The sequence below is a fragment of the Melozone crissalis genome, unplaced genomic scaffold (genome assembly GCF_028551555.1).
Source record: "Melozone crissalis strain CALT ecotype California unplaced genomic scaffold, PUWL_Pcris_2 ptg000041l_1, whole genome shotgun sequence".
NCBI lineage: Eukaryota > Metazoa > Chordata > Aves > Passeriformes > Passerellidae > Melozone > Melozone crissalis.
The window spans coordinates 9,347,705-9,360,325 of record NW_026535819.1 but is presented as its reverse complement, the minus strand read 5'-3'; the positions used below and the strand labels follow the sequence as shown (position 1 = coordinate 9,360,325).

The window sequence follows — 12,621 nt, the reverse complement described above, 5'->3', positions numbered from 1 at the left end:
GGGGCTCTGAGCAGACAGAGCCCCAGGACCCTCCCTGCACCTCCTGCAGCCCTCCCTGGGTGCAGCTGGGGGTTTCTCCCTGTGGGCTTCGTCCTCTCCAAACCTTTGTGATCCACTGGGAACCTTCAGGGAAACGGGGCTGGGGTGCCCTGGTGGCACAAAGGGCCAGAGATTGTGGCACCTCCAGGTGCTGCCTGTCTGCTGGAATTCAGGGCCAGAATGGTGCAATGTTTCTGTTCCCAATTCCTTCTCCAGCCTGTGGGCAGCAGAGGGGACATTGGGAAGGACAGAGGTGACAATCAGCCTGCAGGTGACCTACAGATGGGGAAACACCATAAACTACTCAGCCAATCTTCATGAAGTTAGTTATTTTGGGTTTCCCACTGGATCCTATTCCCAGGGGTCACTGGGGCTTGTTAACCATTGGTGCTCAGTCAGGATTTGGGAATTGGGTTGTTTAAAGTCAGGTTTAGGGACTGGGGGTGCTCCAAGTCAGGTTTAGAGAAGGGGAGAGCTCAAATTCAGATTTAGGGAATGGGGAAAATCAAAGTCAGGTTTAGGGAATGGGGATGATTTACCTGAGTTTTTTCTCTATCAGAGATTTTGGGGTTATTTCTAGAGCTAGAATTTATAAAAATTAGCAAGGTTACATTAAAATACCCACAAGTTATTGCAGTGATTCCTGCTCAGTGTTATCCAGTGGTGAGATCCCATGGGAAGCATTCATGCCTCTCAGGCAAGGTGGGGATGACCCTGAGGAACAGGATTTGCTTTTCCCCAATCCAACCTCAGGATTTGGAGCACTGGGGCAAAACCTAAAGGAATTCCAAGGTATTTTCCTTGCTCAGAGCTTCACTGAGGATATTCATGGCAGCCAGGGTTTTGCTGAACCAGAACAAACCAATCCTGAGCTCCCAGCCCCTTACAGGAAGGGATTGCTAATTATTTATGGTATCAGAATGTTCAGGGAAGGAACTTTCCCTTCATTCTTTGCTTTCTTTTATACCCAGAGGAACAAGCTGCTTTCATAATTTATTCCAGGCGTTGCTGGAATCAAAGTTATCAAGCATTTATCCCACAGCTGGGCTGTCTCTGGGAAGAGCTGTCAGTCAGGGCTCCTTACTGGAGGAGAGACAGAGAAAAGCAGCATTTAACCAAGGGATGGTGAAATTGGGGAGTGAGTGCCAATGTCCTGAGCCCCCAGGGATGGCAGGGTGGGTGCCCAGCCCCTCCTCAGCAGCACAAGAATAAGAAAGGTTTGGTGTTTGGCCATCACAAAAAAAGAGGAATTTGCCACAACTTCCACAGAGGAATTGATTTTTTTGCACTTAAGCCCTTGGAACTGCAATCCAAGGCAACATCCCAAACACATCCAATCTCTGTGTTTCTGTGCAACCCACTGAGCCACAGAAATGGCAGCAGATCAAGCCATTTATCACCTAAAATCTGATTTTTTTCTTTTTGTTTTTGCTTTTCCCAACCGATTCCTCTTCTGGCACTGGGTCCCCACCACCTCTGCTTTGTTCTCAGCTGTTGGCTGTGCAGCCAGGGATGCTCCAGCAGGAGTTTGGGATGTGCCTGTCAGCTGGCTCCTTTGATCTCTCCATTCCTCTTCTTTTTAAGGATGATTTCCCACTCCTCCTGACCTAACTCACAGTGGCTTTCATGAGCTTTCAGAGAGAAAAAGTAAAACAAAGGTGGCACTTTGGCAAATGCCCCAGATGATGTTAATTAAGTTCTCCCCCTCACTAGGATGTGTTCCCAGGCACTTTAGGAATCCTGTAAATGAGCTTTGGTTCTGTAGGGGCACAGGCACCATCTCCACCCTGGCACAGTTCCCTCCTGAGCTGCTTTGTTGTGCTCCAGCTGCTGCTCCCGGGTCCTTCCTGGCATCCTGAGGGCTCCTGGCAGGGATGCTGACACCTCAACACTTTTTGAAAGCCTCAGGGCCCCCTGTGCCCTGGTTCCAGTGCTGGTACAGCCTGGCTGGGGTGGGCAGGGGATGCCAGCGGCTGCAGGATGCAGCTCAGTGCTGGATGCCCAGCCTGGGCTCTCCCAGCTCTGCCTCATCCTCCTGCTCATGTGCAATGTGTTTGGAGATTGTTCACCCACAGGTGATTGCTCCATTGCATTCTGCTGGGAGTTGTTTTCACTCTTTGGCCAATCAGGGCCAAACTGTGTCAGGACTCTGGAAAGAGTCACGAGTTTTCATTATTATCTTTTTAGCATTCTGTAAGTATCCTTTCTGTATCCTTTAGTATAGTATAGTATAGTATAGGATAGGATAGGATAGGATAGGATAGGATAGGATAGGATAGGATAGGATAGGATAATATTCTTTAATATAATATAGTACAATAAAGTAATAAATTAGCCTTGTGAGAACATGGAGTCAGATTCATCATTCCTGCCTTGGTTGGGGCACTCCTTGCAAATACAATACTCTTTCCCAGGACTTTTCCTGGGGAAGGCAGTGAGAAGCTCAGAGAAGAAGAGAAAACAATTCTTATCTCTATTTGCTCCTCCTGTTGTTTGGCACATGGGGAATGTGTTATGGAGATTGTTTACCCAAAGTGATTTGTTAATTGGACACCAGTGAGGGTTGCTTTGATTCCTTGGCCAATTGGGTCAAAGCTGTGTCCTGGCTGTCTCTGCAGACAGTCATGGGTTTTTCTTTAGTATCTCTTTAGTATAGTTATAGTAGAGTATCAGTGCAATATAATATAGCTTAATAAATCAATTGTTCATCCTTCTAAATCATGGAGTCAGAGCACATTATTCCTGTGTTGAGGGCTCCCAGAGACAATCCATCCTATACATTTCTTATTCCCAGAAACTGTACATCCTATACATTTCTTATTCTCAGAAACTATCCATCCTATACTTTTCTTATTCTCAAAAATTATACATCCTATATATTTCTTATTCCCAGAAACTATCCATCCTATATGTTTCTTATTCCCAGAATATTATCCACATTTTATATCTTATCATTCCTAGCTCAGCTTATACTGATTGTGTTGTTGGGAGCATCTCCCAGGGTAGATATTCAGGATTATCTCCTCCCTGGTTTATTCCCACACTGCACAGGTCCATAAGTGAGCAATTAAGCTGTGAGGATGGAGGAAGGGAGCAGAGGATGAAATCACTGGCCTGGGTGCAGAAGATTGGATTAAAGGCTCTGCATGTGCTGCTGCTTGGTTTAAATTGTCTCCTGTTGCTCGTGCTCCAACTGCATACATGAGCTGATGTCATGGGAATTTTAAGGTCGTGAAAATGTGGGAACAGGTGTCCTATAGAATAAATACTCGGCTCCTCAGGTCCTGGCTGGCTTCTGCCTCCTGCCATCCAAGATCCCAGCAGGTTTTTTTCCTGATCTCCAGCACCTCCTGCTGCTGGAGTCTGGCCCTTTCCGCCCAGCAATGCTGAGCCTGCTCTTCCCTGAGGTAAGGACAGGGATTTATTCTGGGAGTGCTCCCTGCACTGCCACGGCCACATCCTGCACAGCTCTGAGTGCAATGGTGCAGCTGCTTCAGAAAACTCTGCTTTTCCTTGGGCTGGTTCATGATGGCTGAGCACTGCTGAATGCTCTGCAGCCTGCTGTCAAGAAACTGCAAAAAAAGTCTCCTATTAGCAGGAAACTGAGGAAAAGGGGTCCTGTCATCAAAAAGCTGAGGAAAAAGGGCTCCTCTTATCAGGAAAGCAAGGAAAGAAGGCTCCTGTTATGAAGACACTCAGGAGCAAGGGCTCCTGTTATCAAGAAACTGAGGGAAAAGGGTTCCTGTTATCAGGAAAGTGAGGATAAAGGGCTCTTGTTATCAAAAATCTCAGGAAAAGGGGTTTCTGTTATCAGGAAAGTGAGGAAAAAGGGCTCCTGTTATAAAAACACTGAGCAAAAAGGGCTTATGGTGTCAAGAAACTGAGGAAAATGGGCTCCTGTTTTTAAGAAATGGAGGGTAAAAGGCTGTTACAAAAAAAAAAAATGAGCAAGAAGGGTTCTTGTCAGTGAGAAACTAATCAGAAAGGGCTCCTAGTGTCAAGAAATTGAGGAAAAAGGGTTCCTGATATTAAGAAACTGAGGCGAAAGGGCTCCTGTTATCAAGAAACAGAGGAAAATGGCTCCTGTTAGCATGAAAATGGGAAAAAAGAGCTCCTGGTGTCAAGAAAATGAGGAAAAAAGGGCTCCTGTTATCAGGAAACTGAAGAAAAAGGGTTTCTGTTATCAGGAAAGTGAGGGAAGAGGGCCAGATTCTGATGGTCACTGGGAGTGGTGCAGAGGATGGAGGCTGGTGGGAGGGTTTGGGCTTGGCTTGGGTTACAATCAGAGTTGTTTAGGTTGGAAAAGCCCCCCAGGATCATGAAACCCCACCTTTAGATGAGCACAGGCCCAAATAGAGAAGGTTTTTTGCTGGAGCATCCCAGAAATGCTGCAGGAATTGGTGAAGGTAGCTGTGCTGTGGGGCTGAGCTGGCTTTGTGACTTATCATTGTCACTTGTGGACACTGGGACAATATTCCTTCCCTTGCTGTGCCCTAAACCAGGGAATCCATTTCATTTTCTGTGCAGAACATCACATTTTTAGGACCCCTTCTGCTTTGGGGGCTGGATTTCATGGTGTGTCAGACCCACACCCTGCTCTCTGCATCTTCTCCTCTGAACAAAAATTATTTTGCACACAGAGAAGAAACTCTGAGCAGAAGCTGCTTCAGGTGTTGGGAAACAGCAGATATCAAACTGAGGGATTTGTGGATTTATTATGGGAAGTTCTGGCAGGTAATTTCCAGCATAACTGAGGGATTCAGCTCCCTCTCTCTGTCTCCTTTTTGTGCTTTCCTGGGGCACAGGGTGCAGCTCTTTAGTGCCTGATGATGTCCAGTGGCCTCACAAACAGGCAGAGATTGGGGATTTTCCTACAGTAGCCCTGCAGTTTGTGGGAATTCATTCCTTTCACTGAACACAATCCACAATGTTATCACAGAGTTTAAAGCAGCTCCAATATTTGCTGGTTCTATACCACACTTAGCCATGCTTTGGAAAGAGGAATTTGCATTTAATCTGGTTATATCTATATTTTTTAAGCAGCTCCAATATTTGTTGGTTCTACACCAGACTTAGCCATGCTTTGGAAAGAGGAATTTGCATTTAATTTGGATTTCTTGTTTAAAGCAGCTCCAATATTTGCTGGTTCTATAGCACACTTAGCCAGGTTTTGGAAAGAGGAATTTGCATTTAATCTGGTTTTATTTTTTTTAAAGCAGCTCCAATATTTGCTGATCTTACACCAAACTTAGCCATGCTTTGGACAGAGGAATTTGAATTTAATCTGAATTTTTTCTTTAAGCAGCTCCAGTATTTGCTGGTTGTACACCACACTTAGCCACACTTTGGAAAGAAGAATTTGCATTTAATCTGGATTTTTTTGTTTAAAGCAGCTCCAATATTTGCTGGCTTTACACCATGTGGGATTCACATTCTCTGAACCTGAGAGAAGCAGAGAAAACAATGATCAAAACAATTCTTATCTCAATTGCTTCTCTCAGGTTCAGAGAATGTGAATCCCACAACACCACACTTAGCCATGCTTTGGAAAGAGGAATTTGCATTTAATCTGGATTTCTTGTTTAAAGCAGCTCCAATATTTGCTGGTTGTACACCACACTTAGCCATGCTTTGGGGAAAGAGGAATTTGCATTTAATCTGGTTTTATATGTTTTTTAAGGACCTCCAATATTTGCTGGTTCTACACCACACTTAGCCATGCTTTAGAAAGAGGAATTTGAATTTAATCTGTAATTTTGTTTAAAGCACCTCTGATATTTGCTGATTTTACACCACACTTAGCCATGCTTGGAAAGATGAATTTGCATTTAATCTGGATTGTTTTTCCTGTTTCCCTGCAGGATTCTGGCCACAGCTGGGACTGATTTTGACCTGCGGACCCTGCGAGCCGTGCGGGTGCTGCGGCCCCTGAAGCTTGTGTCAGGAATCCCAAGTGAGTGTCCTGCCCACCTTGTGTCCCAGCCCAAGGGCTCTGTAGGTTTGGGGTGTTACTGCTTTTCTCAGCAATATTTTCTCCCCCTGCCTCTTTGGGGTTGGTTGCTCCTGCCCCTGGCAGGGTCTGGTTGTTTCTCATCCCATTTTGTGCTGATTTCAGCTCCCAAATCTGTAGGTGAGGGGCAGGGATTTGTCCAAGCACCCTTTTGTCTTTGGGGGTGAAGGAATTCTCTGGGGAGAGCAGACCTGAGAGCTGAATTTTGTAGCTTTCAGGCTTTTCAGCTTGGATCTTCTGATGGTTTTGATCAGCTGAGCATCCTGAGCTGGCATCTGACCCTTTTAGTAAGGGGGAGATGGGGTCACCATTTGTGGTATTTTCGGGGTCTCCCAGATGGAGGAGGAATTGAGAATCTGACTCCATGTTCTTAAAAGGCTAATTTATTACTTTATGTTGCTATATTATATAAAAGAATGCTATACTAAAACTATACTAAAGAATAGAGAAAGGATACAGACAGAAGGCTAAAAGATAATAATGAATCTCATGACTCCTTCCAGAACCCTGACACAGCTGGACTGTGATTGGTCATTAAGTCAAAACAATTCACATGTTGGATAAACAATCTCCAACCACATTTCAAAGCAGCAAAACACAGGAGAAGCAAATGAGATAATACTGTTTTCATTTTTCTCTGAGGCTTCTCAGCTTCCCAGGAGAAAATCCTGGGCAAGGGATTTTTCCAGAAAATATGACAGTTACAGGGAGAAAATAAAGGGAAAGAGCAGGTGGGATCTGGCCTTGCCTACTGATTTATGCATTTAATGTGTGAATCTGAGGGGTCTGAATGCTGAGTGAGGAGCTGCATCATGCCCTGAAACCATCCCAGTGCTCACATCGTGGCTTTCTGCCTTTTTCTATCACAGCCACAGCTGCTCTGTCCCCAGCAGGGATCACTTCCAGGAGCTCTTTCATTCCTGGATGTGGAACAGAGAGGTTTGTACCCTCCAGCAGGAGCTGCTGGAAGGAGCTGCAGCACTGTGGGATGCTCTGGTGTTCTCTGGATTCACTTGGGGGCAAGACAGCACCAACAATTCCTGAAATCAGGTTCCATTCATGGGCAGGGCCAGCCAGGACAGATCCTTGGAAAGGTGGCATTTGTTAGCAGGATCTCCAACAAGGAGATGGTGCTGGATGTTTTTCCCTGGACTTTTTGGCTGTGCAAGGTGTGGCAATGACAGCCTGAGGCTGTCACAGAAGTGAGGTGGCCCCTCAGAGCTGTCCCTGAACTGCTGTGGGACACACGTTCTACCTGGGGATGTGTCCTGGACCAGCACACCTCCTCACAATAATTGCTCTCAGGTTTTTAGTGATGTGGTGAAACCTGAATATTTTATAGGTTTTTTTTCCCTGTAATAAATGCATAACCTTGATGTGCAACCACCCACAAACACAGAATATTCTTCCCTTTTATTCCCTAGGTGTTTTTCCTGTCAGAGATCTTGCTGCTTTTTTAAATGTCTGTGCCCATCTCCATCTCACTGGTACTGTACAAAGTGGCAAGACAAGCATGATCCTTTGCCCCCCAGCCCTCAGGGCAGGCCACCAGGGCAGCTGCAGGGTTTTGTGTGCAGGTTTTTGTGTGAATGAAAACAATAATTATCTGATTGCTGCTCCTGTGTTTGTTAGCTGCTTTGGAATGTGGCTTGGACATTGTTTGCCAACAGGTGAATGTTTCATTGGTTCCATGTGAATTGTTTTTAATTAAATGACCAATCACAGCCAGCTGTGTGGGACTCTGAGGAGTCAGCCATGAGTTTTTCATTATCATTCTTGTTAAGCCTTCTGTCTGTATCCTTTCTGTATTCTTTAATATTGTTTTAGTTTTAGCAGGACGTTATCAGCCACCTCCATCTCCTTATCTTTAATTGAAACGAGTGCCAGGGCTGGTGACAAAGCTGTGGATGGGCAGCCCTGGGTGTTTGTGCAGAGCAGGGTGTGACAGGGACAGCAGTGTCCCCTATGGGCTCTTGAGGGAGAGGAGCTCCTGAGCAGCCCCCCTGTCCCTGGCACAGGGATCGCATCCATCCCTGGGGCTTTGATCAGTGACAAGATCAGGTGCTGGACATTCCCTCTTTGCCCTCACTCTGAGCTCCTCAGGACAGGTTTCACTGCAGTCCAGACCCTGCCTGATCTCTCCCAGCACCACCATAATCCTCTTCCACGGAAACATTTCAGCCTCGTGTCTATAGACACAAATTGGAATTTATTTTGGCAAATATCTGCAGGAGACCCTGGTGTAGCTAAATAATTGTATTAGCTGAGGTTTAATCTTCTGCTGTGGTCTCAGTTCCATTTCAGTGCAGTCAGATAATAACAGTAATAACAATTCAGCACCAATTTCTTAATTACCACTGAGTCCAGCCACGGTGTGAATTTGGTGGAATAAAGCTGACACTTCCAGCTTGTCTGGAAGCTTCCATGTCTGGACATTTCCAGCTGTCCAAAGCTGACATATCCAGCATGTGGAGAAGAAGGAATAAATTTTTCCCCCTGCTCTACACCAGACTGCCTTGCTTGGCCCTAAGGTGTCCTAGATAGGGTTCAAAGCTGCACCACAACTGCCCCAAGGACCTGGCTCAGCTCCAGGCTGAGTCTCAGGACTCCAGCAGCTTCAGGAAAAACCCTGTGAGTGCCTCTGAAGCTTAGCAAACTACTGGATCTGTCACCTGAAGAAAAGACCACAAAAAAAGAACCCCCAGCTGTCTCTCCTGCTCTCATGGCAGGAAATTGTTTTATAGCACCCTGGAAAAAGCAGCATTGCTTGGTATTGCCAACCCTCAGTTGGACAGTCCCTCTCTCCCACCTTCTCTCCACTCCCAAGGCCCCACTTGCCTTCCCTCCCTGAGGTGTTTTTGTGTCCCCACAGGCCTGCAGGTTGTCCTCAAGTCCATCATGAAGGCCATGGTGCCCTTGCTGCAGATTGGGCTGCTCCTCTTCTTCGCCATCGTGATGTTCGCCATCATCGGGTTGGAGTTTTACATGGGCAAGTTCCACAAAACCTGCTTTTCCAACGAGACAGGTGAGCTCTGCCCCTTGGACCTTCCCCTCCTGCTTCTGTGCTGCTTTTTCTTTTGCCTCTTTACCCACATATTCTGAGAATTACACAGAATTTTGTGCCCACCCTACACGGACTGGGACAGATTCTCCTCTCTCTGATGCCACCGTGCTGCTCCCAGTCTGCCCAAGAATGACATGAAAGTCCTTAGGGCCTCCTATCCCAAAAGAATTTTCTCACAGCAGAAGCACAGAACCAAATTCCTGTTCTTTCTTATGATTAATGGTGACTGTCTAATTTTTCTTGGGTTTTGCTTCATGCACATTGAGTTTCCTGAGGAGCGTTCTGGGGAAACTTTGGTGTGGAATAGTAAAATATTGAAAAATCTGGGAGCAACCAAAAAATAAAAGGGCGATAGGTGGGAGGCAAGGAGTCCTTTGATGGAGAAAGGATAAAAATGACCTTCAGAGAAGGGAAATTGGGCACTGAAGAGTAAATGACGTTTTTGCCTGTGAGTGAGTGATAGACCCCAGAAGATGGAGGTGGAGAAGGATGATCGCAGAGATTCTTGGCTGGGAACAGCTGTGTCAAATCAGGGAATCATGGAATGCTTTGGGCTGGGAGGGACCTTAAAGATCATATCATTCCACCTCATTCCTTTATTGCAGTGTTAATATATGTTTATTACCTGATAACACACATTAAATTGTTGTTCTTGTCTCCAAACCATTGCATTTTAAGGTGCAATCGACTTTCTTTAAAACACAGCCTTGTGTTTCCAGTCATTATCACTAATAGGTCTTAATATTGATTTATTTCCATGCAATGCAATGGTAATAAAAGAATCCTGCCAAATCTCTGGGCATCCCTCACGGTGCTTTCTGATGGGAGCACTTTAATACACTCAGTGTACACAGAGATTTGCAAAGGGAATTCTTGCTCATATTCCTGTGGAATGCTGGAATAACATAAAGCAGGTTGTGAAGGAGTTGTGCCTTGTGAGAAAATCCTGTCAATTCTTGGAGGAAAGGAGGTTTTGGGCTGGATTTGTAGGAGGGAGAAGTCTCTTTGTGGGGGCTGTGGCGGTGGGGACAGGGACAGCAGTGACAGGATGGGTGTGAAGGGAGCAGCAGAGTCGGTGCTGAGGTGGAGGGGAGGATGGATCCTGAGCAGGCTGGGGCTTGCCAGGAGCATTTTCGGGTCTGTTAGACTGCAAACAAGGCAGGGGATGTTTGTGCATCCCTTGTGAGCAGGAGGCAGCTGCAGGCAGAGCCCGAGGCTCTCCCTCATGGCTGACACCTGATGAGGGAGGATTTTCATGAGGGAGGATTTTCTCAAAAATGCCAACATTCCCCCCAGAGCTGTGTGTGCTCCCCACATGCTCATCTCTGCCATCAGCACTGACCAAGAGAGTCTGGGCCAGGTTTGGGGACCCAGGACAGGTTTTTATCATGGCTAATGTCATGTGCAAGCTCCTCTTGCTGGCTGGGTGCATTCCAGCTGGAATTGGGAGCATGGCTGGAGCTCTGCTGCCCGAGCTGCGTTTCATCTCTGCTGCCCGGGCTACATTTCAGCTCTGCTGGCTCATTGTGAGCTGTGGTTTGTTGTAATTGAGATGATCACAATACAAAGCAACACGCTCCATTTTCAGAAGGCTTCAAACCTGCATGCTTTTTATACATTCTTGCAAACTCATCAGTTTACACTTTATTCATTGGTCACTAAAGACAAACAAAGTGCTCATTGGAACAGGCAGTTGCAGGTTTCTCTTATTTCTCCTTCTTTCTTTCTTGGTTTCTGTGTCAATGACCTTGGTAGAAAATTCTTTCAGAGGTAAATGTGGATCCTCTGATCAAACTTCTCTCTGTAAAACCTCTTGAGCTGTGGCAACAACAATGTGTCCCTTTAAAAACCCTTTAATGCTTCCCCAATCCCAGCTCTCTAAACAGGGACATTGCTTGGATATTTGCTTATTGTATTTGTGGGGTTCCCAGACAAAGGAAGGAATGATGAATCTGACTCCCTGTTCTTAGAAGGCTAATTTATTATACTATATTATGTTAAATATAATATAGTATAATACTGTATTAATGCTATATTATAAAATAATATTATATTATAAATAATAATTATTATTAATTATAAATAATTAATACTATATTATAAACTTTATAATACTATATTATGTTAAAGAATACTATACTAAACTATACTAAAGCCCCTCTCTAGGCAGGGGAAGGGGCTCTGGGGATGCTGAGCTGGCTTTAGGTGAGTTCTGAGCATCCCTCCCAGCTGCCAGGCAGGAAACGGTGTTTCTGGAAAGGAGAGGGGGGGTGAAGTTTCCTGGCACTGCATCCCCTGGGAGCAGAGCAGCAGAACAACCCACAAAGCTTTTGCAAACCTAAGTGCTCCTCATCCCACAGAGGTGCATTAAGGAGCCTGGGCAGAGACCACGGGCTCCAAACCAGCCTGAGGGTGGAAATGTGAACTCATTAAAGAGCTGCCTCTGGTAGGGGGTGGAAAATGGGAGGAGGAAAAGCTGCCCGTGCTTCTTTCTGTTCCAAATCCCCAAAGTGAGCAAACCCCTGGGATTTTTCCTGGAATCAGGAGCCAGAGAGACAAACTGTGCATCATGAGGGGACCAAGCAGAGGTGTCAACAGCGAGTGTTGCTCTGCTGAGCCAATAGCCTGGGTTGGACAGCGATGAACTGCAGCACAAAGGGATGCTGGGCACCAAAATATGGCCAAAGGGTTATTCAAGGCCTTTCCCCTACAGCCTGACTGTTCTGAGCTGGAAACATGGCATTATTGTAATGAAAATGGGTAAAACTCAGTGGCAGTTTTGCTCCAGTCTTGTTTCCCTCTCCCTGCACCCTCCTTGCTGTCCTGCTCTGCTGACACAGGATTATTTTTAAGCACCTGACCCAGCCCAAATGCCCCAAAGCTGCTCCAGGAGAGAAGGATACCATATTTATTTCCCATTTTTCCTTGCGATTCCCCCTTTCTCTGTCTTCTCCAGCCATGAGGAGTAAGGACCAGTTCTGGTCACAGTTTTAAAAAAGAAAAAATCCCCCACTCAGCCCTTTGTGGTAGATGTGCAGTGCATTTTCAGAGAATTCCCTGGTAGCAAAAGGCCAAACCCAGATGAAACTGGATCCTCTTTTAATGCACACTCTCAAACGGTCAGCAGGAGCCAGCTTTGGCATTTTCTGCTCTCACCAAGCCCTTGTGAGAGCCTGTGGTGACCCATCTGGGAGCTGGAGGTTTGCCCTGCACTGAGGCATTGAGTCAACAGGAAAGTGTCACATATATATTTTTATATATCTACACACACTTCTGTCCTGCTCCACCGTGACAATTTTGCTTTCCTCCTGCAGCCTTTGCTCTGTGGAATGATTATTACTAATTTTTGTTAGTGCTGCTCCTGCTTTTCCCCCTGGTGAATTGGATTTTGTGCCATTTGCTGCTCCATGACCATAAAGTGTCCCTTTAAAAACCCTTTAATGCTTCCCCAATCCCAGTTCTCTAAACAGGGACAATGCTTGGGATATTTGCTTATTGTATTTGTGGG

At 45.8% G+C, this 12,621-nt stretch overlaps 1 protein-coding gene across 6 annotated transcripts in view; it reads left to right on the top strand.

Moving 5' to 3' along the window:
- The window catches only part of CACNA1B (calcium voltage-gated channel subunit alpha1 B), a 313,833-nt gene that overhangs the window by 109,970 nt on the left and 191,242 nt on the right, over positions 1-12,621 (top strand). For all 6 annotated transcript variants that reach the window (XM_054284411.1, XM_054284410.1, XM_054284409.1 and 3 more), the window contains exons 4-5: positions 5,901-5,992; positions 8,922-9,074. In XM_054284411.1, coding sequence (XP_054140386.1) covers positions 5,901-5,992; positions 8,922-9,074 — 245 coding nt within the window. The remainder of the gene's footprint in view (positions 1-5,900; positions 5,993-8,921; positions 9,075-12,621) is intronic.